The sequence below is a fragment of the Lithobates pipiens genome, unplaced genomic scaffold, assembly GCF_037356315.1.
Source record: "Lithobates pipiens isolate NorthernLeopardFrog02 unplaced genomic scaffold, aLitPip1_a1.2 Scaffold_6, whole genome shotgun sequence".
Classification (NCBI taxonomy): domain Eukaryota; kingdom Metazoa; phylum Chordata; class Amphibia; order Anura; family Ranidae; genus Lithobates; species Lithobates pipiens.
Window position 1 is genome coordinate 11,125,396 of NW_027507881.1, and position 26,208 is coordinate 11,151,603.

The window sequence follows — 26,208 nt, forward strand, 5'->3', positions numbered from 1 at the left end:
GACCCGGAGCTCTTACAAACATTGGTATGCATATATGTGCAGCCTAATGGATATAGACCCACTTCAGTGAGGCCACGTGGGTGTGTATAGTTGGTGGGAAGGGATGAAAGCAGATTTTTACTTATTTTACAAATACTGTAGATGCTTACTAATAAAAATCAGGTAACCATTTCCCAGGCTCCGGTTGTGCTTACAGCTGAGGGTCCCTGCCGTTATATTGCCTCCTCACCGCCTGTTTTAAGACCCTAAATAAATACAAGACAGCCACGCCGCAACCATGTGCGTTGTGGGCCCGGGCCAGCAAGATGGAGCCACCATTAGCCATACAAAGAAGCTAGTTTCCGCAAGCCCCAAAAACGGCCTCATCCTTGCCTTGTCTTTGATGGTGGACAGAGGAATACACATCAGGAGCTCCTACAACCAAACCTACGCTCTGGAATCATCCTCGGTGAAGACCACAACACCTCCTTTTGTTTTTTTGTTTTTTAAACCAGCATCTTCACCTAAGCAGTATACTAGCTAAATACGCCTTAAAATTTCTAAAAAGGGAAATTCCTGCAACTCCACAGGGAACAGTGGAGTGGAACTGTGAGGAAAGGAGGAGGTGAAGGTGGGTTGGGGCTTTCAGTCTTCTCTGTGCGTTTCCTGTTCAGATCAGGTGGGGTGGGCATTCTCTGAGTTACCCATCATGAAGAAGGAAAATACATAAAAAAAAATAAAAAACACAGAAGGAAGAGTAGGAACCTCTCATGATGGGAGAGCTGTGCCAAGCCAGGAACCAAATTGCACAGAGATCCCAAGAGAGTCACCCCAGAAGATAGGAGATTTAATCCAGCTGCCAGTTTATCATAACGAAAAAGTGAAATATCAGTTTTGGAAGGGTTGACCCTTAAAAGAACAAAGGAAGCAATTTCCCCGTTATATTATTCTCTATATGAACTAGTAAAGATGTTACTTTGTGCTTTGGGTTTCTTTTTATGCTTCTTGCTAAAATGTGCTCTTTTATTATAAGTGTTACTCTCTACTCCCCCCTGGTGCTGCTTCAAATAATTACAACTGTTAAGGTGGCATTCCAGTCAAACCCTAAGCCAATATCTACTCCCAATCCCATTCCAACACTATTTGATCTATCATGGAAAGATGCTTATACTTACCTCTTGTGAAGTTGCTCGGGTCCAATCACATGATCGGCTCCCAGCACTGGCTTCAGTTTAGAGTAGAGGAGGGACAGCCAACAACGAATGCCGAACAGTAAGCCTATGGGTGACGTCATCACCCAGGCTCTGTGTTCATAATGCAACAGGGCAGTCGCTTGGCACTGCAGTAAGCCTAGCATTAGAAGTTGGCAAGCGGACAGCTTTATACACCCACCGGAGTCTTGCTTATCGTTATTTTTTTTAACAGTAAACTCAGCTTATATAGTGAAATACAGTATATAAGCTGAGTTTACTGTTTAAAAAAAAAAAACTGTGAAAAGCAAGACTCCGGTGGGTCTTATAAAGATGTCCGCTTGCTGACTTCTAATGCTAGGCTTACTGCAGACGAGTGCAGATGTACCAAGATGGCCGTGATGCAACATCACTTTGTTTGCATATTCTTATGGGTAGCGGCTCAACACTGGCAATGCCTGTTGTCTCCTGGGATTGATGACACACATATCCTAGGAGACATTGCAAAGCTAGAAATGACACGTGCGGCCGAGTAGGAGGAAGTAGGGATACTATGAATAAATACAGCAGTGCTTTAAAAAAAAAAAAAAGAAAAAGAAAAAGAAAAGAAAAAAAATATATACAAAAGTGGAATGAATGGACTTTTTACTGTTGGATGGTGAAAAGTTAAAAATGTGGGCAATAAACAAAAAACTCTTAGTAAAACCACAAATCAACTTTGACATGCTTTATTCTGTCACTTCAAAATAAATATAGAACTTTGCGTGTATTGTCCATATTGACTTGTTCATTATCATATCATACATTCAATGACAAGTTCACATTCAGTAAAAAGTGGACTACTTTTCTCTCCTTAGTCTGCCTATCTTAACCCCTTTGGGGTTGCACGTGCTGATTGGATGTTGGTTTTCCCGCGTGTCCCTTTGACAAAATCCGGTTGTTAGACCAGCTTCTCTCAGACAGACTGCTGTACACATTGATCGAAGGTCGGCTGGTTTCTGCTGAACAGGCTGATTTTCAGCCAGTTTGTACCCAGCTTTATACTTCTGACAGCTGTCAATGGGACAAAAAGCCAGAGTGAAATCTTCCAAAGAGGGATACAGATGGCAAAGAAAAAACAAATGGAGTTTCTGCCCCTTTCTCCCGCTCTGCACAACTAGAAAAAAAAAATAGGGCTGAAGTTGTGCTTCAATTCAGAAGTTCTTGCGTAACCCAGACTGGATACAATAGGCCATCTGCATACCCTTTGTTTAAAGTCTGGTAGTACATATAAATCATGTACAAATCGCAATTTTTAATAGTTCAGTCATTCTGCTTGTTTCAGGGCCGTAGCCCAAATGTCACTAGATGGTGGCATGGGCAGTACCCACCCACGAGGGATACTACTGGCATCAGGATGGTCAGGTGGAGCCAAGAATTGATCCCACTCGTGTCTGAAAGACAAAGAAAAACAATTACTTCCAGAAGAAAATGAAATCGCCATTTTCTCATTAAAATGTTTAACGGAACCTGCCACATTATCAGTATGGAAGTTCTCACTATTAGACTCCAAGCAGAGTAGCGTTTTTAATAAGCTCCAAAAACGCCAAAAATAAAACGCTGCATGAAAAACGCCAATAGCATTTTTTCACTGGCCTAGTAGTAGCGTTTGTGTTTTATTAGCGTTTTTACAGTAAGAAAAAAAAAAAAAACAACACAAAAAAAAAAAAAACCTAAATCAAAAACCACTCAGGCCCCTTTTACACATGCTCCCCGATCAGTCCGCCTTTCAGTTTTACAGGTGGACCTGATCGGATGCTCCATTCACCTCTATGGAGGGACTAATGTCAGTGGAGACATGGCCGCTGACATCTGCCGCTATCCCGTCCGCTAAATCCAGACATATAGAAACCTTATTTTCCATCCGTCTGGGGGAATCGGATCGAATGAAAAACAGACAGGCGATCCATTTTCATCCGATCTCTCCATAGAGGAGAGCGGGGCTCTGACAGGCCCGTCTCAGCACAGTGAGCAGAGATGGACCTGTCATGTGCCTGCTCAGCGGAGATCGATCCCTGCTGAGTAGCGCTATACAAGTCACTCACTCACACTATACAGATATATACTATACACACTGTACAGATATATATTATACAGATATACTATACACTGTACAAATATACTATACAGATATATACTATACACTCACTGTACAGATATATACTATACACTGTACAGATATATACTATACAGATATATTATACTATACACCATACAGATATACTATACATGCGCCTGCCTTCCCGGCTGAGCTGTCATTCACAGCACGAGCTGATCAGCGGGTCCCGGAACCTGCTGAACGGATGACAGAAGAGAGCCCAGTGTTGGTACACAACACAGGGCTCTCTATGAGTCTAGTGATGTGGCTGTTTTTTTTCTCTCTGCAAAGCAGGGAGTAAAAAAAAAAAAAATCACATAGCTTAGTAAAAGCAGCACACATTACACATTGATAGTGACTGTGTATAGTATTACCCCTACACACCGGTGATGTCAGTGTCAGTCTCAGATTGCCTGCCGCACATTCGCTTAGTCCTATTATAAGTTGCTAATCGTCACCATTACTAGTATTAAAAAAAATATTATATATATATATATAAATGCCATAAAACTATCCCCCATTTTGAAGACGCTATAACTTTTGTGAAAGCCAATATATGCTTATTGAGATTTTTTTTTTTACCAATAGTATGTAGAATACATTTCGGCCTAAACCGAGGAAACATTTTTTTTTATATATATATTTAGGGGTTATTTATTATAGCAAAAAGTAAAAAATAATGCGTTTTTTTCAAAATTGTCCCTTTTTCATATCGGCCTAAACTGAGGAAAATAATTATTTTTTTTTTTTAAATGTGGGATATTTTATTATAAAAGTACAAAATATTGTGTTTTTTCAAAACTGTTGCCATTTCTTTTTGTTTATAGCGCAAAAAATAAAAACCACAGAGGTGATCAAATACCACTAAAAGAAAGCTGTTTGTGGGGGAAAAAAAGGATGTCAATTTTGTTTGGGTACAACGTCGCACGGCCGCGCAATTGTCAGTTAAAGCGACGCAGTGCCGATTCGCAAAAAGTGCTCTGGTCAGGAAGGGGGTAAAATCTTCCGGGGCTGAAGCAGTTAAGGACACCTGTCATTCGAAATTATTTGGCTATGCTTTGCTGATCTTCTAGGTATGCTAGTTGCCAACACTCTAGAGCAAGGGTCTCCAAACTACGGCCCTCCAGCTGTTCAGGAACTACAATTCCCATCATGCCTCGTCATGTCTGTGAATGTCAGAGTCTTACAATGAATAGGTATGATCGGTTCCAGCGACCATCGCCAGCGTCTGATTTACATGGTGCAGGAATACCTAGGGGCAAGGTCAGACTTGGACACCTTTCCCACCGAAAATCCTCTGGCTTACTGGGTCTTGAGGATGGATCACTGGCCAGAGCTTGCACAGTATGCAATTGAGCTACTGGCCTGTCCTGCATCCAGCGTTCTTTCAGGAACGCACCTTCAGTGCTGCTGGTGGCTTTGTTACCGATCACAGTGTGCGCCTGTCCACCGAATCAGTTGATCGACTGACCTTCATCAAGATGAATCAGTCTTGGATCACCCACAGCTACCAAGCACCTGAAGCTGATGTAACCGAATAATTTTTTTGAAATATCACATCCCTTCAAGACTGCCTATGCTGATGCTGAGTGACTGTCCTGTTATGTTGATTGTCTATCCTCTTCCTCCTCCGCTGATATGTTGGAAGAACATTTCTGGTTCTGGGTGATGCCATCAGCCCAATTTTTCTGCCCCTGTTTAACAGGGGCATTTAAGTACAATTTTTGATGCAATGCTTTGCAGCAGGGCTAATTCCTGCAATCAAACAAGAGTATATGGGAGAGGTTGCAGTGTGGTGGCACCAGCACCAGTGCCTAAGGCCCAATTTTTCTGCCCCTGTTTAACAGGGGCGCTTAATTACAATTTTTGATGCAATGCTTTGCAGCAGGGCTAATTCCTGCAATAAAACTAGAGTATATGGGAGAGGTTGCAGTGTGGTGGCACCAGCAGCAGTGCCTAAGGCCAAATTTTTCTGCCTCTGTTTAACAGGGACATGTAATTACAATTCTTGATATAATATTTCACAGGAGGGCCCCTTCCTGTGCCCACCCAGAGTAACTGTGAGGACTTATAGTGTTGTGGCACCAGCACCACAACCACCAAAGGTCAATTTTTCTACCACTGTTCAACAATGGCATGCAATTACAATTCTTGATATAATCGTTCACAGCAGGGCGCTCCAGCGCCCACCAAGAGTCACTTTCAGGGCTTACAATGTTGTGGCAAAACCAACACCTTGTTCCGCCATTTCTGCAGAGCATATAGGGCAGGCCCCTACTTGCGTGTACTTCCGCAACAGCCGGAGGGCCGTAGCTTGGAGATCCCCGCTCTAGAGCAAGAACAAGCACGCAACACACAAAAGTTAGAGGAAAAAATAAAATAGTATTAAAAGCATTTTTATTTCTGTCTGTGTTTCTGTTGCAGGGTTACCCTCACTTCCTGTCTGGCAAAACATTATCAGTAGGACAGAAAGAAAAAAAAAAAACTTATTAACAGAGCCATGGATAGCTAACAGGGGTTCTAACCCCTCTAGGGCTGAAACAACTAATCGATTATGAAATTAATCGATTGCTATTTTCATAATCGAAAAATCGGCCACTAACATAATGGGGTTAACAAAAAACTAAAATGAGCCCTTTATAGTACAAAAAGAGCAAATTTCTACTGTAAATATTACTTTCACTGTCCCATAGTAAAAAATTAACCCCTTACAGTAGCGACTATTTGCTCTTTTTGTACTAATTTTTGTTTTTTTTAACCCCGTTATGTTACTAAACATCTCAGGCCTGGGTCACACCTCTGTGTTTTTTGGTGCTTTTTGCAGAAACACCCTACAGTTCATTTACATGGTTTTCTATGGGACACGTTCACATCCATGATTTTTTCAGCTGCTGCGTATTTGGAAAAGACGAGGACTTTTATTTTATTTATTTTTTTTAACGCAAAACGGTGCTATTTTGGTTCAATATACTTCAATGGAGAAGCTGCAGAAAAGCATGTAGTGCGTTTTTGCGGCAATTTTAGTTTTTTAATCTGCCCAACAACAAATTGGCCAAAAAAATATGTAAAAAATGCAAATTGCAGCAAAATTACCTTTTTTTTTTTTCTAGGTTATTAACCGATTATTCGATTAATCGAAACAATAATCGGCCAACTAAGCGATTATGAAAATAATTGTTTGTTGCAGCCCTAAACCCCTCCCTAATCTAACCAAACATTAGAAAAAAATTTTTTGGCTGGATATACATTCTAAGCCCTTGTACACACGGTCGGAGATTCCGACAACCAAATCCATCGGAGTAATTCCGACGGATTAATTCCGGAAGAGGTCCGGAAGTGATGTTGCATACACACGGTTGGACTAAGTTGTCGGAAAATCTGATTGTACATAACGTGATGACGTTATTTCATTACGACGGGACTACGTTCAGGCTAGTAGCCAATAGCTTTGGTCTAGGAATTTGATCTGAGCATGCGTGGCACTTTGTCCGTCGGAGTAGGCTACACATGATCGGAGTATGTCCGATAGGAGCATTTTGTTGGAAAATTTTACCGGCAAGTTGGAAAAGTTGGTCCGTCGGATATTCCGACGGAAACAGTCCGATAGGACACATTCCGCCGGAATCTCCGACCGTGTGTACAAGGGCTAAGTGGTAAGAACCTCCAACATGAAAAAAAAGTGATCAGTGTAGAAACCGGACTGAACAAAATGTCCATTACATCCTACAAAGGCTGGATACAAGACTCACCGGATCTGGACGAGAGATACAACAGAGTGTTCAGCTTGCAGGTGGTACTGACGGAACGGCTGGAGAGGGTGAAGAGCTGGAAGCCGGTCTATGAAGAAGAAAGATAAAACAAAAAGATATCGGTGAGTTCCGCACCAAACATATTCCGGGGCAGAGGTGAAGTATGGGATTCATTTGCTTTATCGTGGCTTCTGAAATGCAACATTTACATTCCTATGTACAGAGGGAATATAGAAAATAAAATCACTCAGATTTAAAATAATTACCTGTTGTTGCTTTGCAGCCTAAAAGAAAAAGAAGACAGACACAGTTTTTGTTTTATCCAGCTGTGAAACTCCATGCAACTTTTAACATCCAAGTGAAAGATAAACACCAACATGTAATAATCAAACACAGAATCACAGTTGGAAAAAAGATCTTCCCCCCCCCCCCCCTTTTGCTTTTATTCCAGCATTTAGACTGTTGGGATTTGTCTCCACTCACGTTGTACATCTAGACTTTGCAATATTTGCCCGCTCTTCTTTGCAGAACTGCTCAAATTCAGATAAAAGAAGTATTGGTTTGGGGTTTCCCCCCCCATCATACTTACCTATCGTATTTCCCCCGAAAATAAGCCAAGACCCGGGGGGTGGGGGGAACCCCCAAATCAATACTTCTCTTTTAACTGAATTTGAGCAACAAAAGACACAGTAGGGCTTATTTTTGGGGTAGGTCTTAACATGTAATGTATTGTCTTCTCTCCCCCTCTCCCTCCCTGCCTGACAGAAATCCCCAGAGTGAACGGAGTTAAAATGCTTGTAAAATCCTATAATCCACTCTATTACAGTAGTATATCATGTATAATGTGTGGTTCTGTAATATAATTGTGCTAAATACCTTCATTTAATCGTCGCTCTGCACGTCTGTGACCCGCCAGAGATCACTTCCCCACATTTATATATTACAGAAAATGCACACATTGTACATTATATACTACTGTAATAGAGTGGATTATAGGATGTTACAAACATTTTAAACGAGGGCTTATTTTCGGGTAGGGCTTATATTGCAGCCCTCCTGGAAAATAACGCTAGGTCTTATTTTCGGGGTAACATGGTCGGTGGATGTAGCATCAGTCCGATGCTGCATCTGCCACCCCGTGGCTCGACACTGAGAACCAATCGATCGAACACCACTGATGGCTTGGTTCTCACAGCTCCCTGAGCGGAGAGCTGCTGACTGTCAATCAGCATCTCCCCGCTCTGCTCCTCCACGCTCAGTGGAGCGCTGAGCTGTGGAGGGGCCGGGGAGAGGCCGTCTCAGGCTCTCAGCGGCTCGCTAAGAGGTGCATCAGTCCAGGCCCCTGGTGGATCCTGACTTTGTCGTGACGCGGTGCATGGACTAATTCCTGTGAAATCAGCAGAGAGCAAACCTCAGACCACGCTCTGCTGAAAAAGGGTCACAGGAGTGCAAAACGAATTGCACTCCTGTGACCCAAAGGAGAAGCCCAGCCAAACAAATTTGATGGCGACTGTTTGAGGACTGCAGTCTTCAAGTCATTCCACTGATTTTCAATGGGGTTTAAGTCTGGGCTCAGACCAGGTCATGCAAGGACATTCGCCTTTTCCACCTTTAACCACTGTGTGGTCATTGTTGCTGTGTGCATTGGGTCATTGTCATGTTGGAAGGTAAACCTTCTTCCCATTGACAACTTTCTGGCAGACGGCAGATTTAACTCAAGATTTTGATGGCATTTTGGCCCATCCATTTTTCCTTCTATCCTGACAAGTGCTCCAGTCCCTGCTGCAGAGAAACACCCCCATAACAGGATATTACCACCTCCATGCTTTACTGTAGGATCGGTGTTATTTGGATAGTGGGCTGTATTGGATTTCTGCCAGACATCGTTTTTAGAATTATTTGGCCTCAACACCATTTTAGTCTCATCTGACCACCTTAAAAACAAGCCTTGAAAATTCTAAGGCCACATGGAAAAAGATGTTATGGTCAGATGAGACTAAAATTGAATTATTTGGCCTCAACACCAAACGATGTCTGGCAGAAATCCAATACAGCTCATCATCCAAATAACACCATTCCTACAGTAAAGCATGGATTTAGTAATATCCTGTTATTGGGATATTTCTCTGCAGCAGGGACTGAGGCACTTGTCAGGATAGAAGGAAAAATGGTAAATACCATCAAATTCTTGAGGAAAATCTGCTGCCCTCTGCCAGGAACAAGAAGAAATCCCCTGTTTGGTGGACTTTTAAGGCACTATAATGTTTCCAATGTTTCTTGAAAACATTATAGTGCCTTAAAAGTCTATCAAACAGGGGATTTCTTCTGGTTTTGGCTAATATTGGATGTGGCACTACCCTCTGCACAATACCACTGGCCTAACAATAAATCCCTTTGCCAGGAAGGTTGGCAAAGGGAAGAAGGTTTACTTTCCAACATGACAATGAGCCAAAGCACACAGCAACAATGAGCACACAGTGGTTGGAGGACAACAAGCTGAATGTCCTTGCATGGCCTAGTCAGAGCTCAGACCTAAACCCCATTGAAAATCTGTGGAATGACTTGAAGACTGCAGGCCACAAACGGTCACCATCAAATGTAACCGAATTTGAGCAGTTCTGCAAAGAAGAGCGGGCAAATATTGCTAGATGTGCAGTTAGTAGAGACAAATCAACAGACTAAGAAAGGCTGGAATTAAAGCAAAAGGTGGTTCAACAAAATACTGACATAAGTGGGTGGGTGGGGGGGGGGGGGGATCCTTTTTCCAACACAGTGATTGTTTTTGAATTTTGTTATTTTTTTCTGACATGTTGGTATTACAGTGCACCTGGAAAGTATTCACAGAGCTTCACTTTTTCCATTTTGTTATGTTACAGCCTTATTCCAAAATTGATTAAATTCATTATTTTCCTCAAAATTCTACAAACAATCCCCCATAATGACAACGTGAAAGAAGTTTGTTTGAAATCTTTGAAAATGTATTAAAAAAAAAAAAAAAAAAAATTGAAATATCCCATGTACATAAATATTGACAGCCTTTGCAATTACACTCAAAATTGAGCTCAGGTGCCTCCTGTTTCCACTGATCCTTGACATGTTTCTAAAACTTGGAGTCCACCCGTGGTAAATTCAGTGAATTGGACATGATTTGGAAAGGCACACACCTGTCTATATTAGAGGTCGACCGATATGGGTTTTTCTCTGGCCGATGCCGATATATGATGCTGATTTTTTTGGCCCGATATGTTAGGCCGATTTTATTTTATTTATTTATTTTTTTCCTTTTTTATTTATTTTTTTAATCCCCCTTGATCTAACACACCTTTCCCACTGGGGTGTTTTTCAGGCGCTTTTGGGCTAAAAATAGCGCCTGTAAAGTGCCTGCAAAACGTCTCCCCTGCAGTCTTGTGTGAAAGACAGAGTGCTTTCACACTGAGGCGATTCGCTGGCAGGATCTTAAAAAAAAAGTCCTGCAAGCAGCTCCTCCGCCACTCCTGCCCATTGATATGAATGGGCACCACTGCCGAAGCGCATGCAATGCGATTTGGCAGCAGTGCTTCATGGGCGCATTTAACCTCTTCCTTAGCCGCTAGCTGGGTTATATGTGCCCCACTAGCAGCCAAATAGCACCGCTAAAATGATGGTAAAGAGCCGCTAAAACTTGCAGCGTTTTACCATCAACGCCTGCCCGCTCCAGTGTGAAAGCAGCCTTCATAAGTGATACAGAAAATTTCTTACATTTAAACATTTATTAAACAAAACAAACCTCCAATCAGTTTACTTGTATGTATGATTTAGATAAAAAAAAAAAAAAAACCTATACATTAAATAAAAACAGGTAGTCAAAACTTTTGGACAAAAAAAAAAAAAAAAAAAATGGGCTAACTTTACTGTTTTTATTTTATTTTTTAAATAGTGTATTTTTTTTCCCCAAAAAATGCATTTGAAAGACCTCTGTGCAAATGCCATGTGACAAAAAATATTGCAACAACCGCTATTTTATTCCCTAGGATCTCTGCTAAAAAAATATATATAATTTTTGGGGGGGGTCTAAGTGATTTTCTGGCAGAAAATACAGGATTTTTACTTGTAAGCAACAAGTGTCAGAAAAGATTTAGTCTTTAAATGGTTAAACTGAGAACTTCTACACAGAGATGACTTCATTCATTCAGAAGTGTAAACATTGTATCTTTCTGTTCTTTTCTTGGCAGTCTGCCCAGAGAGGAGGAAGACGTTTCTATGGCAACTTACACTGACTTCTATTACAGAAGTCATTTCAAAGTCCCGCTGTAGTTCTAAATCGGCTTTTTACCAGCACAATTGGCCGATGCCGATTAATTAAAAAACGGCAAATATCGGCCGGCCGATATATCGGTCGACCTCTAGTCTATAGAAGGTCCCGCAGTTAACAGTGCATGTCAGAGCACAAACCAAGCCACGAAGTCCAAGGAATTGTCTGTAGACCTCAGAGACAGGATTGTATGGAGGCACAGATCTGGAGAAGGGTACAGAAACATTTCTGCAGCACTGAAGGTCCCATTAAGCACAGTGGCCTCCATCATCCATAAACGGAAGAAGTTTGGAACCACCAGGACTCTTCCTAGAGTGGGCCGCCCGGCCAAACTGAGCTATGGGGGGGAGAAGGGCCTTAGTCAAGGAGGTGACCAAGAACCTGATGGTCACTGACAGAGCTCCAACGTTTCTCTGTGGAGAGAGGAGAACCTTCCAGAAGAACAACCATCTCTGCAGCACTCCACCAATCAGGCCTGTATGGTAGAGTGGCCAGATGGAAGCCACTGCACAGTAAAAGGCACATGACAGCCTGCCTGGAGTTTGCTAAAAGGCACCCGAAGGACTCGGGATAAAGAGAAAAAAAATTCTCTGGTCTGATGAAACAAAGATTAAACTCCTTGGCCTGAATTGCAAGCATCATGTCTGGAGGAAACCAGGCACCGCTCATCATCTGGCCAATACCATGAAGCATGGTGGTGGCAGCATCATGCTGTAGGGATGTTTTTCAGCGACAGGAACTGGGAGACTAGTCAGGATCGAGGGAAAGATGAATGTAGCAATGTACAGAGACATCCTTGAGGAAAGCCTTCTTCAGAGCGCTCTGGACCTCAGACTGGGATGAAGGTTCATCTTCCAACAGGACAACCACCCTAATCACACAGCCAAGCTAACAAAGGAGTGGCTACAGGACAACTCTCTGAATGTCCTTGAGTGGCTCAGCCAGAGCCCGGACTTGAACCTGATTGAAAATATCTGGAGAGATCTGAAAATAGCTGTGCACCGACGCTCCCCATCCAACCTGATGTACCTTGAGAGGTCCTGCAAAGAAGAATGGGAGACACTGTCCAAAATAGGTGTGCCGAGCTTGTAGAATCAAACTCAACAAGACTTGAGGATGTAATTGTTGCCAAAGGAGCTTCACCAAAGTATTGAACAAAGGCTGTGATACTTATGTACATGGGACTTTTTTCATTTCTAATAAATTTGAAAAGATTTCAAACAAACTTCTCTCACTTTGTCATTATGGGGTATTGTTTGTAGAATTTTGAGGAAAATAATGAATTGAATCCATTTTGCAATAAGGCTGTAACTTAACAAAATGTGGAAAAAGTGAAGCGCTGTGAATACTTTCCAAAAGCCCTGTATATATTTCACTTGCATGTTAAATGTTGCAGAGCAAATACATGTCTGTAGAATGTCTGTCTTCATTTCAGGGCAAAGCAACAAAATGTGATTATTTTGAAGGGTGCGATTCTTCTCTATACCCACTGTACAGGTCAATGGAAATGTAATGTGAACATGTAGTAAACAAGCACTCAAATAAATGCAAGTTTTTTTTGTCAAAATATGCTGTAATGACTTCAAGATAAAATATTTTAATATAAATAGACTAATATTCCAAGAATTTATGTAGTACTTAATACTTCTATTATTATTGTGTAACCCTTGTTCACACCATAAGCACTGGGCTACACTAGGCAGCCTTGTCCAACACAGCCCAAATGCATAGACAAGCCAACGTGTCCCAAGTTCCAATAGGCTTGGCAAAGATGGGTCGTTTTTTTTTTGTTTTTTTTTTAACCCTGTTAAACCATTGTTAAAAAAGGAGGAGAAAACAGAATCCTCTTCCCTCCACAGAGAGACAATGAATTCTGACAGCAGCACCTGCCACGGTGAGAATACACTGATCAGCGGCTGCAGCTTCTGATTGACAAGCTTTCCAATATGTCCATTCATCAGAAGTCTATTAAGCGATCGACTTCTGTCAAGCAGGGATGGCCACGCAAGGATTAAAATGAGTCTGGTTCCTGCAGAACTCACTGAATTTAGATCCGTCATATTGGCCAGCTTTATATTAGTTCACAGTACTGCACTGAAGAAATTAGATCATGAAGTCCTTTTTTTCCCTTTTCAGTGCAGCGTGTTGTGGCGCAGTGCACAGAATCACAAGCAGCTGCAGCAAAGAAAGATCAATGGAATGTCACTTTAAACCGCTGAACCTCCGAAAGATTTAGCCCCCCCTTTATGACCAGGCCATTATTTGCATTATGGCACTGCGTCACTTTAATCACTTGCCGACCAGCCGCCGTCGTTATATGGCGGCAGGTCAGCTCTTTTCTGCGAATCGTCGTACCTGTATGTCAGCACCATTAAGAGCCATAGCAGGCGGGAGCGCCCGCTGCATGGAGGGGAGACTCGATGCCCGTGACCGGCAGCCGCGATGTCCGCCGAACACCCGCGAACGTGGGCACGAGAGCCAGAACGGGGATTTGTGTGTGTCAACACACAAATCCCCGTTCTGACAAGGGAGGAGAAACAGATCTGCTGTTCCTAGTCATTAGGAACAGTGATATGTCTCCTCTTCTAGTCAGTCCCATCCCCCCACAGTTAGACTACTTTCACACTGGGGCATTGTAGGCGGTGGCAGTAAAGCGGCACTAAATTTAGCAGCCCTATTCGACCGCTGGCGGGGGCAGTTTTAAAAAGGGTTAAAACCACCTGCAAAGCGGCGCTGCAGCAGCGCTTTGCAGGCGAGTTTGCAGCGCTGTCCCATTGTTTTCTATGGGAAGGGGCACGTTAGGAGCGGTAAATACACCACTCCAAAGATGCGGCTTGCAGGACTTTTTTGACTGTCCTGCAAGCACACTGCTCCAGTGTGAGAGCCCATGGGCTTTCACACTGGAGAGACAGCAGCGGCTGTTTCAGGGCACTTTGCAGGCGCCATTTTTAGCGATGTAGCACCTACAAAGTGCCCCAGTGTGAAAGGGGCCTTAGAAACACACACACACCCACACACACACAGAGAAGACAGTTAACCCCTTAATAGCCCCCTAGTGTTAACCCCTTCCCTGCCAGTGATATTTCCACAGTAATCAGTGCATTTTTATAGCACGGATTACTGTATAAATGTCAATGGTCCCAAAAAGTGTCAAAAGTGTCCAATCTGTCCGCCGCAATGTCACAGCCGTTATGGGGCGGATGGCAAGTGATTAATAAAATGTTACAAAGTTGAAAAACAGTAAGGAAAGAACAAACCGTGTGATGTGTTATTCACAACGCATTGGCACTTTTCCATTCCCAGCGCACAGCAGCAGTCGCTGTAACTGGGCAATGGTGTGAACAGGCCCTTAATAAATGAAAGGAGTAAGAAAAGAGAACGCCAAAAATCAAAAGGAAGGTGTATTAAAAAAAACAAAAAAAAAACCACTATGTTAAAACAAATAGACGTGAAAGATCTATGACTTTTAAGCTTGGTTCACACTGGGGCGGCATCAAAGTCGCCCCGCACATTGCGACTTCAGCGCAGCTTGCAAACAACTTTGCTAATAGAAGTCAATGCAAACCGATCCGAAGTCGCCCCCAAGTAGTGCAGAACCTTTTTCTAGTTACGCTCAATTCAGTGCAATGGAACCGTTCTAATAGAAGCGACTCAAGACCCCTGACAAGTATCCCCACTGTGAACCGACACTTAGAAAAAAACCTGCCCATACCATCATCTCCAAACAATATAGAATCAAGTTCTCGCTGCTTTTGGAGAAATTTCTCTCTTTGTTTCTTTAGCCTCTTGTCTTTGTCCCGTTGTCGCTCTTCTTCTTGTTCTCCCTCCAGTATGACCCTGAGGGCCCTCTCCTCCGCATCATACAAGGCGACACGCTTGTGGACCATGCTGCGAAGCTTGGTTACATGATTTTTGAATGTTTCATCTGCGCTGGGTGGAGGGCTGACACCTGAAAAATGAGAAAAAAAAACAGCCAACATTATGTAATAACTGTTCCTAAGACCCCAATACACATCAGTGACCGAGTGTCAGTTTTGGCACACACTTATCTATAAAACATGGAACACGGAGTGGATTAACAAACAGCCAAGAAAAAGCCACTGCCAAGCACAGACAGTCCTTCAGAATGTTCAGCAGCTCCTTCACTTTTGTGAACAAGTAGTTTGCAGGTCTGAAAATTTGATGGAAGCTTCCACTTCGATTTCAATATTATTCCCCTCTTTTGTAAAGCTAGATTTGGCCTGGCTACTTGTTCCTCATAGCTGCCAGCTGTACCTCTGCTGTTAAACTTTTTAAAGTAACTGAAAAAGTCCAGATTTTACTCAAATAAAAAAAACACGTCATACTTACCTGCTCTGTGGAAATCAAAACTGCCCAAACTTCTTCTCGGGTCCCCCGCTGGCTCCTCCTTTTCTCCAAGTGCCCCCCCCCCCCCCCCCCCCCCATAGCAAGGTGCTTGCTATGGGGGTATGTGTGCGTGCTCGCCCCCGAGGAGTGCATGTCTATGGAGCCGTGCTCCCTTTACACACACAGCATGGCTCGGCCCCGCTCCCATTCCCTGCTCACAGCGTTTGATTGACACCAGTGGGAGCCAATGGCCTGGGTCCCTGTGAAAAGAGGGAGAGGGGAGAGAAGACTGCAGCTGGGCACAGCGCTGGATACCTGGCAGGCTTAAGTACGTTTTTTTTTTTGGGGGGGGGGGGGCTAACAAGTGGGTGATTTTTTTTTTACCTTAGTGCATGTTAAAAAAAAAAAAAAAAAAAAAAAAAAAAACACAGAACCTTTATCAACCTTTAAAACCACTTTATGGCTGCTTTCACACTGGGGTAGCGGTGCTTTACTGCTGTTATAGTGACTCTTTTTTCGGCCACTAGCGGGGCGCTTTTAGCTTGAGGGGGGGGGATAGCAAGTGGGTGATTTTTTTTTTTTTACCTTAGTGCAGGTAAAAAAATAAAAACACAGAACCTTTATAACCACTTTATGTATGGCTGCTTTCACACTGGGGTAGCGGTGCTTTACTGCTGTTATAGCGACTCTTTTTTTCAGCCACTAGCGGGCGCTTTTAACCCCCGCTTTGGGCCCGAGGAAACAGTTAAAAGCTCCGCTGCTGAATTGCTTTGCAGGCGCTTCAGCACCCATTGATTTCAATGGCAGGGGCAGTTAAGTAGTGCTGTATACACCGCTCCCACACGGCCCCAAAGATGCTGCTTGCAGGACTTTTTTTCCCCGTCCTGCACCGCCCCAGTGTGAAAGCACTCAGAAGAGGTAGTTTACAGGCCTTTTTCAAGTGCTATTTTTAGCGCAAAAACGCCTGTAAAACACCTCAGTGTGAAAGTAGCCTTACAGCCCTTTCACACTGCTAGTATGGCCACATTATCGGTAAAGCACCACTAGTTTTAGTGGCGCTTTACAGATGTTATAAAAGTGCTTTTCACCCCACTAGCAGCCAAGGAAAGGGTTAAAACTGCCCACAAAGAGCCGCTGCCCAAGCGCTTTGCAGGTGCTTCAGCAGTGCTGCCCACTGATTTCATCTAAGCCATGTCCTTCTAATGCATTATCCAACATGTTGCGAGTAGCCATTTAGGCAAATGGGGAAGCGTCACAAAGATCCCGCAATCCCATGCGATGCACATGGTTGCTGCACATTTGTTCGGCAAAAATTGGGTTAAAACAGGCGAGTGAGGTGTCACATCACCTCCTTACAGCCTGTAAATCGCCTCTGTAATGCGATCCATACGTGGATTGCTTTTCAGAAGCGCGGCGGTTTTAGATGCTCGGGATCTTCTTCCTGGACCCGCTGTCACAATTCACAAGCAGTGAGGCCATGAGTAGCTCTGCCCACACGGCTGCATCATTCATTGACAGTTTCCTGAGAATGCATGAACTACAACTACCGTCATTCATTGCTGCTGACAGGTTGTAGTTCGAGAGCGGGTGGGGGGTCGCTGATGTGCGCTCTCATAGTTCATTCAAAAGCCCTGCAGTTTGTAAACACTGAGCCTGTATGAAGGTACCTGATGAAAGCTGCAGGGCTTGACTGCAGGAGTCAAGGAGGTGACATTGCACCCCTGATCACGGATCCAAGATCCTGCAGTAAAAATAAATGCACTTTTTTTTTCCTGAAAAAATATGTACATTTATTATTATTTTTCCCAAAAGGTGAACTTATCCCTTAAAATTTGCTGGTGCATTTACCTGAATATAGTTTATAAACTGAACTGCTCAAATCAGCTGCAATTATAGTGGGAAGGTGTACTATTTACAGGATGGTAGGTGGGAGTGGGATAGATTTAAAAAACTCCTTAGAGGGGAAAAACTATTGCATGGTGAGCACTAATAATTCATAGAACAGGGAGGATGTGCAAAAATGAAAAAACAAACAAAAAAAAGACAACACAACACAACACACACAACACAATGTGCAGCGGACACATGCAAAATGGTGGCAAGTAGCTGGTTAAAATCAAAGTTGAATGTATACTTTTGGTGCCTTGGACCACATCATTCTTTATCGCTAAGGTGAATGTTCATTTCTTACCTTTCCTTGCAGCCGCCTCTTTTCTCAGCTTTCTCAGCTTTTCCAAGGATTTCAGCATGTCCAACATTTTTTTGGCATCGGCTTGTTTTCTCCTCACCTCACTGAGCACACTGTCAGCGGCAGCTTTTAGTTCCCGTTCCTAAAAATGAAACATGTAGAGAAGTTAAAGTGTTCTATTTTACACACATTTTGTAACATACAGAACAGGCTAAGAAGAGCCCAAAAGATACTGTCTCCCCGAAATATGACAGCGACAGCCACAAAGACTGCCCAACATCTTTCCAAGTGTAAATGCTCTTTTGTATTTTTTTTATTTTTGAGTCCTGGAAAGAAGTCCGGATCCCAATGGCTATGATATATAATGTATAATGCTTTGCACACACAGGGTTCAGCTGACATAAGAGCAGTGCATAAAACAAGCTCGTACAAAGCATATAGAAAGTAAGAAATTTGCTCTGTTCAAGCAATCTGGCCACCTGAATAATCTGCAGGTTTTGAAGGAGTGTTGGATGTCTGTGCCCACACTGGCTGGCTGTGGGCACCCTCCTGCACCCCCACTGGCTGGCCATGGGCAACCCCCCTGCACCCCCACTGGCTGGCCATGGGCACCCTCCTGCACACTCCCCGGCTGGATGCAAGTACCCTCCTGCACCCCCACTGGCTGGATGTGGGCACCCTCCTGCACCACCACTGGCTGGATGCGGGCACCCTCCTGCACCCCCACTGGCTGGATGCGGGCACCATCACTGGCTGGATGCGAGCACCTTCCTGCACACTCCCTGGCTGGATGCGGGCACCCTCCTGCACCCCCACTGGCTGGATGCGGGCACCCTCCTGCACCCCCACTGGCTGGATGCGGGCACCATCACTGGCTGGATGCGAGCACCTTCCTGCACACTCCCTGGCTGGATGCGGGCACCCTCCTGCACCCCCACTGGCTGGATGCGGGCACCCTCCTGCACCCCCACTGGCTGGATGCGGGCACCATCACTGGCTGGATGCGGGCACCCTCACTGGCTGGATGCGGGCACCCTCCTGCACCCCCACTGGCTGGACGCGGCACCCTCCTGCACCCCCACTGGCTGGACGCGGCACCCTCCTGCCCCCCCACTGGCTGGATGAGGGCACCCTTCTGCACCCCCACTGGCTGGATGAGAGCACCCCCGCTTGCTGCGGGCACTCTCCTGCACCCCCACTGGCTGGATGCGGGCACCCTCCTGCACCCTCACTGACTGGATGTGGGCACTCTCCTGCACCCCCCACTAGCTGGATGTGGGCACTCTCCTGCACCCCCCACTAGCTGGATGCGGGCACCCTCCTGCTATATATATTCTATACAAAAAATAAATATGTATTAGCCATCAACAGCCATAGCCTGAAATCCTTCCACTCTAAATTGGCTTATTAGGACTCACTTAAGCCACACACACACACACACACACACACACACACAGTGTGCCAGTGTCATAAATCAGAGAGCTTGTTAAGGGAGTCCTAATAAACCAATTTAGAGTGGAAGGATTTGAGCCTATGGCTGTTGGTGGCTAATACATAATTTATTTTTTATACACACACTATATAGCAGGAGGGTTTATTAACTGTAAGGTGCGAGTTATATTTGTTTGTCCTTTCTATAAATGTTTCATTCTGTTAAATTGCATTCCATTTTCTTTTGCTTTCACCTGCTGGCACTATTTGTCTGGTAAAATGCCTAGGCTTATGACATCATGCACAGCTCTCTCTTTCCCTCTCATGAGAGTTTGGGGGGGGGGTATTGGGGTGCGTCATTAGATGGCTAAGAAGAGCTGCGGGTGTGCCCCTGTGTGAATCCAGGAAGTGAACAGGCAGCAGCTTCAGCTGCCCACAGTTAAATGGCTGCAGCCGGACTCAGTGGAGGCAAATGTCTGCAGCATCAGTACAGAATCACAGTATATAAAGTTGTGCTCATAAATTTACATACCCATACAGGGATATACAATGCAATACTGACATATAATCACACATAGGCTGGGCTTGAAGGATTTGTGTCTTTTTACCTACTATGTAATACCCTGGCCAAATTTATAATTTCTTGTCCATTTTTCAGAGAATATGAATGACAAACATTTTACTCATGGTTAATGTTTGGCCGAGGCCATTTATTATCAAACTGTGTTTACTCTTTAAATCATAATGACAACAGAAACTACCCAAATGACCCTGATCAAAAGTTTACATACCCTGGTGATTTTGGCCTGATAACATGCACACAAGTTGACACAAAGGGGTTTGAATGGCTATTAAAGGAAACCGTCCTCCTCTGTGATCTGTTGGCTTGTAATTAGTGTGTGTGTATAAAAGGTCAATGAGTTTCTGGACTCCTGACAGACCCTTGCATCTTTCATCCAGTGCTGCACTGACGTTTCTGGATTCTGAGTCATGGGGAAAGCAAAAGAATTGTTAGAGGATAAGTGGGAAAAGGTAGTTGAACTGTATAAAACAGGAAAGGGATATAAAAAGATATCCAAGCAATTGAGAATGCCAATCAGCAGGGTTCAAACTCTAATCAAGAAGTGGAAAATGAGGGGTTCTGTTGAACACAAACAACGGTCAGGTAGACCAACTAAAATTTCAGCCACAACTTCCAGGAAAATTGTTCGGGGTTCAAAGAAAACCCACCAAATAACTTCAGGTGAAATACAGGACTCTCTGAAAACATGTGGTGTGGCTGTTTCAAGATGCACAATAAGGAGGTACTTGAAGAAAGATGGGCTGCATGGTGGAGCCGCCAGAAGAAAGCCATTACTACACAAATGCCACAAAGTATCCTGCTTACAATATGCCAAACAGCACAGAGACGAGCCTCAAACCTTCTGGCACAAAGTTATTTGGAGTGATGAGACCAAAATCAAGCTTTTTGGCCACAACCATAAACGCTACATGATGAAAGGTCCACCATCCCTACTGTGAAACACGGAGGTGGATCGCTGATGTTTTGGGGGATGTGTGAGCTACAAAGGCACAGTAAATTTGGTCAAAATTGATGGCAAGATGAATGCAGTATGTTTCCAAAAAATACTGGAGGAACATTTGCATTCCTCAGCCAGAAAGCTGCGCATGGGACGTACTTGGACATTCCAACATGACAATGATCCAAAACACAAGGCCAAGTCCACCTGTCATTGGCTACAGCAGAATAAAGTGAAGGTTCTGGAGAGGACATCTCCGTCTCCTGACCTCAATATCATTGAGCCCCTCTGGGGAGATCTCAAACGTGCCGTTCATGCAAGACAGCCCAAGAATTTACAGCAACTGGAGGCTTTTTGCCAAGAGGAATGGGCAGCTTTACCATCTGAGAAGATAAAGAGCCTCATCCACAAATACCACAAAAGACTTCAAGCTGTCATTGATGTTAAAGTGGCTGTAAACCCTTACAAACCACTTTCACCTACAGGTAAGCCTAGATTAAGGCTTACCTGTAGGTCCAAGAAATATCTCCTAAACCTATACGGTTTAGGAGATATTTACCTGAAGACAGCCACCGCTGTCTACGGCGCATACGCCGTAGACAGCGGCGCGCAGGCACACCGGGTAAGCCGCAAATTGCGGCGATATGCGAGTGTCGGCTCCCGTGTGCATGCACGGGAGTGACGTCATCGCTGCTCCAGCGAATCACAGCGCTGGAGCATCGAGACCCACTAAGAATATGGATGGTCGGAACTACAGGGGACAGCGGTGACTTTGCTGGCTCCTGTGTCAGGTAAGTGACACATAATGGACTACTATACGATGCACAGTAGTCCATTATGCTTTACCTTTGCAGGGAATGAAAGAGGAAGTAAAAACATCAGGGTTTACTTCCTCTTTAAAGGGGGCAATACACGGTATTAAGAACTGGGGTATGTAAACTTTTGATCAGGGTCATTTGGGTAGTTTCCATTGCGATTATGATTTAAAAAGAGTAAACACAGTTGATTGATAATAAATGTCTTCAGCCAAACACCAACCACGAGTGAAAGAAAAGTTTTTGTTTTTTCATTCATATTCTCAGAAAAATGGGCAAAAATCATAAATTCTGCCAGGGTATGTAAACTTATGAGCACAACTGTATAAAATATGCAAAGTGGTTGGAGGGAAGCTTCAGAATGGCAAAGATGTTTTTATTACAGATTATGTGAGCAGACTGCAGTTCCTCTTTAAGGATTTAACAAACAAAAGCCACTTGATCATTACGCACCTTTTTCTTCTCCTCCACTTCTTGGACACGCCGCATCCTCCAGCTGTCAATCTCAGCCTCTCTCTCTGCGGCACGTTCCGCTGCCTCCTTTTCCTCTTCACTCGTTTCCCTCCTGCGCCGGCAGCGAAGCCTCTTCTTACGTATTCTATCAATTTTCAATTTAACGCATTGAATAAACCCTGGCTTCTCCAGCGCCTTTATTCTTTTCTCCAGATCAGCTTTTATGTCTTTGGTTTTTTCATAATCTTCATCCCAAGAGGGTCCTTCCTCTTTATTATTTTCCAGACTCTGACACAAGGAGCTGAGCTGTGAGACAAGGGTCAGGGCACCGTATATTAGGTTCTGGGCCTCTGGTATAGAAACGGATTGAACAGATTCAGGCTTAGGAAGAGGAAGCTTATTTCTCCGACATGCCAGGAAGTTGTACAGCAACCGCTGAAAGAGGTCCTTATCTGCTAGGTCCTCCTTACACGCCAGCATCTCGCTTTGCCCGTTTGGGTTCATTATACTTTTCTCATGCTGCTGTCGTGAGAAATGCGGATCTTGACGCATGTCAGGTATATCTTGGTGGAAAAAATTTGTATTACCTACTTGAAAACCAGTCTTACTGAAAAATGGATTGTTTTGCATACCTGTTACTTCAGAAGTTCTATAGGGATCAGGTGGGTGCCCAGGTCTCATCTCCTGATGCATGTGGGTGTCCTGCCTATGAAGATTAAAAAGAGCTGTAGTGTCTGACCTTTCCTGCTCCAAAACGCTTTTCGGATGCTGAGCTTGAGTCTGAATGTGCGAGACCTCCTGGCCACCTTCTGTGGGAGGGCCACCAAATACAGCACCCATCGGGGGATGAAAAAAGGGTGGAACAGTTGCGGGATTCAGTGGGGGTCCATGAAGAGGTGGAGGAAAACTGTACTGGCTCTGTACAGGATTGCTGGGATGTTGAATGTCTTGAGAAGGCCCTAGTGGTAGTTGTGTAGCGCTCTGCTGTATAATACTTGGAGGAGGTACTCTAGGATGGAACACATCATTTGGCGGTGGCCTATTCAGAGATGTTGGATTAAATCCCTCAAGCTGGGAACCTCCAAAAGATGAAATTCCTGGTTCTCCAAGCTGAGGAGCATTTTGAAAAGTTAGAGGTCGCTGCTGGGAATCTTCCAGCCTGATCGGGTCTTGCCCAGGACCTTTGTGCTGCAATTCTTCATGCTGGGGTCCACCAAAATAAATGCTGCTGGGTTGGGAAGGTCCATGCTTAAAATCACCAGACTCTGGGCCTCCAAGCTGTAGTGTTCTCTGCTCAGTGCTGGCCATAGGAGGAGGAATACCTGACTGGTGACCTCCATGCTGAGATATTCTCTGCTCGGTGCTGGCCATATAAGAAATACCAGGCTGAACAGCTCCATGCTGTGATATTCCCTGCTCAACACTAGCCATACGGGGAAGAATATTGGATGGTGGACCTCCATATTGAGGTACTCTAGGCCCAGTGCTGCCCATATGAGGACCTCCGTGCTGAGATGTTCTCTGCTCAATACTGGTCATATGAGAAGGAATACCAGGCTGAAGTGCTTTATGCTGTGATAATCTCTGCTCAGTGGTGGGCACACCAGGAAGAATATCAGAAAGAGGACCCCCACCCTGAAATCCTCTCTGCTCAGTGATGGTCATACCAGGAGGAATATGCTGGCCATGCTGAGATAATCTATGCTCATTGCTGGTCATATGAAGAATATCTGACTGAGGACCTCCATGCTGAGATAGTCTAGGTCCACTGGTGGCTATATGAGGAGAAATATCCAACTGAGAACCCCTATGCTGCTCAATACTGGCTATATGAGGAATACCAGACTGAGGACCTCCATGCTGCTCAATGCTGGCTATATGAGGAATACCAGACTGAGGACCTCCATGCTGCTCAATGATGGCCGTATGAGGAATACCAGACTGAGGACCTCCATGATGGAATGCTCTCTGCTCAATGCTGCTCATATGAGGAGGAAGATCAGACCTAGGATCTCTATGATGAGATGCTTTCTGATCAGTGCTGGGCATATGAGGAGGAACACCAGGCTGTGAACCTCTCTGCGCAATGTTCGCCATATGAGGAAGAATACCAGAACTAGGATCTCCATGTTGAGATGTTCTCTGCTCATTGCTGGTCATACGAGAAATAACAAGCTGTGGATCTCCATGTTGAGATATTATCTGCTCAGTGCTGGCTATACGAGGACGAATATCTGACTGGGAACCTCCACGCTGCTCAGTGCTGGCCATACGATCATCAATACCAGACTCAGGACCTCCATGATGAGATGTTCTCTGCTCAGTGCTGGTCATATGAGGTGGAATACCAGGCTGTGGACCTCCATACTGTGACCTTCTCTGCTCAGTGCTGGCCATATGATCATCAATACCAGACTCAGGATCTCCATGATGGGATGTTCTCCGCTCAGTGCTGGTCATATGAGGTGGAATACCAGGTTGTGGACCTCCATAATGTGACATTCTCTGCTCCGTGCTGGCCATGTGATCAATACCAGGCTGAGGACCTCCTTGATGATATGTTCTCTGCTCAATGTTGAGCATATGAGAAATACCAGACTGAGCGCCACCATATTGCAATGTTCTCTCTTCCATGCTGGCCATACGAGGAGGAATTGATTGAGAACCTGCATGCTGCTGCATATGAGGAAAACCGGGCTGAGGACCTCCGTGGTGAGATGTTCTAGCCTCCCTGGAGAGCAAATGAGGAGGAATCTCAGACTGAGGACTTCCATAGTGAGAATCTCTCTGCTCATTGCTGGTCCTATGAGGAGGAATGCCAGGCTGAGGACCTCCATGCTGATTAGCGATGGTCCTATGAGGAGGAATCACAGGCTGAGGACCTCTCTGCTCATTGCTGGTCCTATGAGGAGGAATCGCAGGCTGAGGACCTCTCTGCTCATTGCTGGTCCTATGAAGAGGAATCCCAGGCTGAGAACCTCCATAGTGAGAATCTCTCTGCTCATTGCCGGTCCTATGAGGAGGAAGCCCAGGCTGAGGACCTCCTTGCGGATTAGCCATGGTCCTATGAGGAGGAATCCCAAGCTGATGACCTTCATAGTGAGAATCTCTCTGCTCATTGCCGGTCCTATGAGAAGGAATTCCAGGCTGAGGACCACCATAATGAGAATCTCTCTGCTCATTGCCAGTCCTAAGAGGAGGAAGCCCAGGCTGAGGACCTCCATAATGAGAATCTCTCTGCTCATTGCCGGGCCTATGAGATGGAAGCCCAGGCTGGGGACCTCCATAGTGAGAATCTCTCTGCTCAGTGCCGGTCCTATGAGGAGGAAGCCCAGGCTGAGAACCTCTCTGCTCATTGCCGGTCCTATGGGGAGGAAGCCCAGGCTGAGGAACTCCATAGTGAGAATCTCTCTGCTCAATGCTGGTCCTATGAGGATGAAGCCCAGGCTGAGGACCTCCATAGTGAGATTCCTTCTGCTCATTGCTGGTCCTATAAGGAGAAGGCCCATCTCCTCCAGCACTGACATGAGGGAACAGACCCGACTGGTCCTCTACTGAATGTAACCGCCCATGATGGAAGTGCTCCGCCTCCAGGGCCCCAAGCAGTCTTCGCTCAGATCCCCCAATCCTCGGAGGGCCCCCTGGTCCATACTGCTGCTGAGCCGCACTCTGAGCTCTACTGTTCCAGGCCCCGGGAGTCCGTCCAAGGGAGAGGTCCGTGTACGGCCCGGGAGGGGGATACTGAGAGGAGGCTTCATGGTAATAGTCCCCGGACTGGCTTAAATGAGCGCCGCCATAGTGAGGCCGGCTCCATGGACCATCGTCCTGCCGCCGCCTCCTCTCCATGACAACAAGGAAGTGAAGCGGAAGTCGTCAGAGATCACGTGAGAAGGGCGAAACACAGGGGGCGTCGTGTAAAACGACACCTAGTGCCTGGAGGGTGAACTGCGGCACAGGTGTCCTGTCAGATCACCTCCGTTTCATTAGATTATAAAACGGAAGTGACGTTTCGTCTCCGCCATCTTGCTACACCCATCAGTCACCCACAGTAAGGATACAGTGAGGAGGAGGAGGCAAGCGGACATCTTGTTACACCCACCGCAGTCTT

General features: G+C 44.9%; 1 protein-coding gene across 2 annotated transcripts; it reads right to left on the reverse strand.

The window, feature by feature from the left end:
• Nucleotides 1–1,881: 1,881 nt before the first annotated feature.
• LOC143958230 (uncharacterized) lies at nt 1,882–25,976 on the reverse strand. Of its 2 annotated transcripts, XM_077467744.1 has the most exons (6): nt 25,031–25,976; nt 22,101–24,982; nt 17,885–18,023; nt 15,059–15,295; nt 7,056–7,143; nt 1,882–2,602 (listed from the first exon to the last, which is right to left on the reverse strand). In XM_077467744.1, exons 1-6 carry the CDS (start codon nt 25,944–25,946, stop codon nt 2,476–2,478), a joined length of 4,389 nt encoding a protein of 1,462 aa, XP_077323870.1. In that variant the 5' UTR covers nt 25,947–25,976; the 3' UTR covers nt 1,882–2,475. The 2 variants fall into 2 exon arrangements, with proteins under 2 accessions (XP_077323870.1, XP_077323869.1); XM_077467743.1 differs by having other exon boundaries at nt 22,101–25,976.
• Nucleotides 25,977–26,208: the final 232 nt, after the last annotated feature.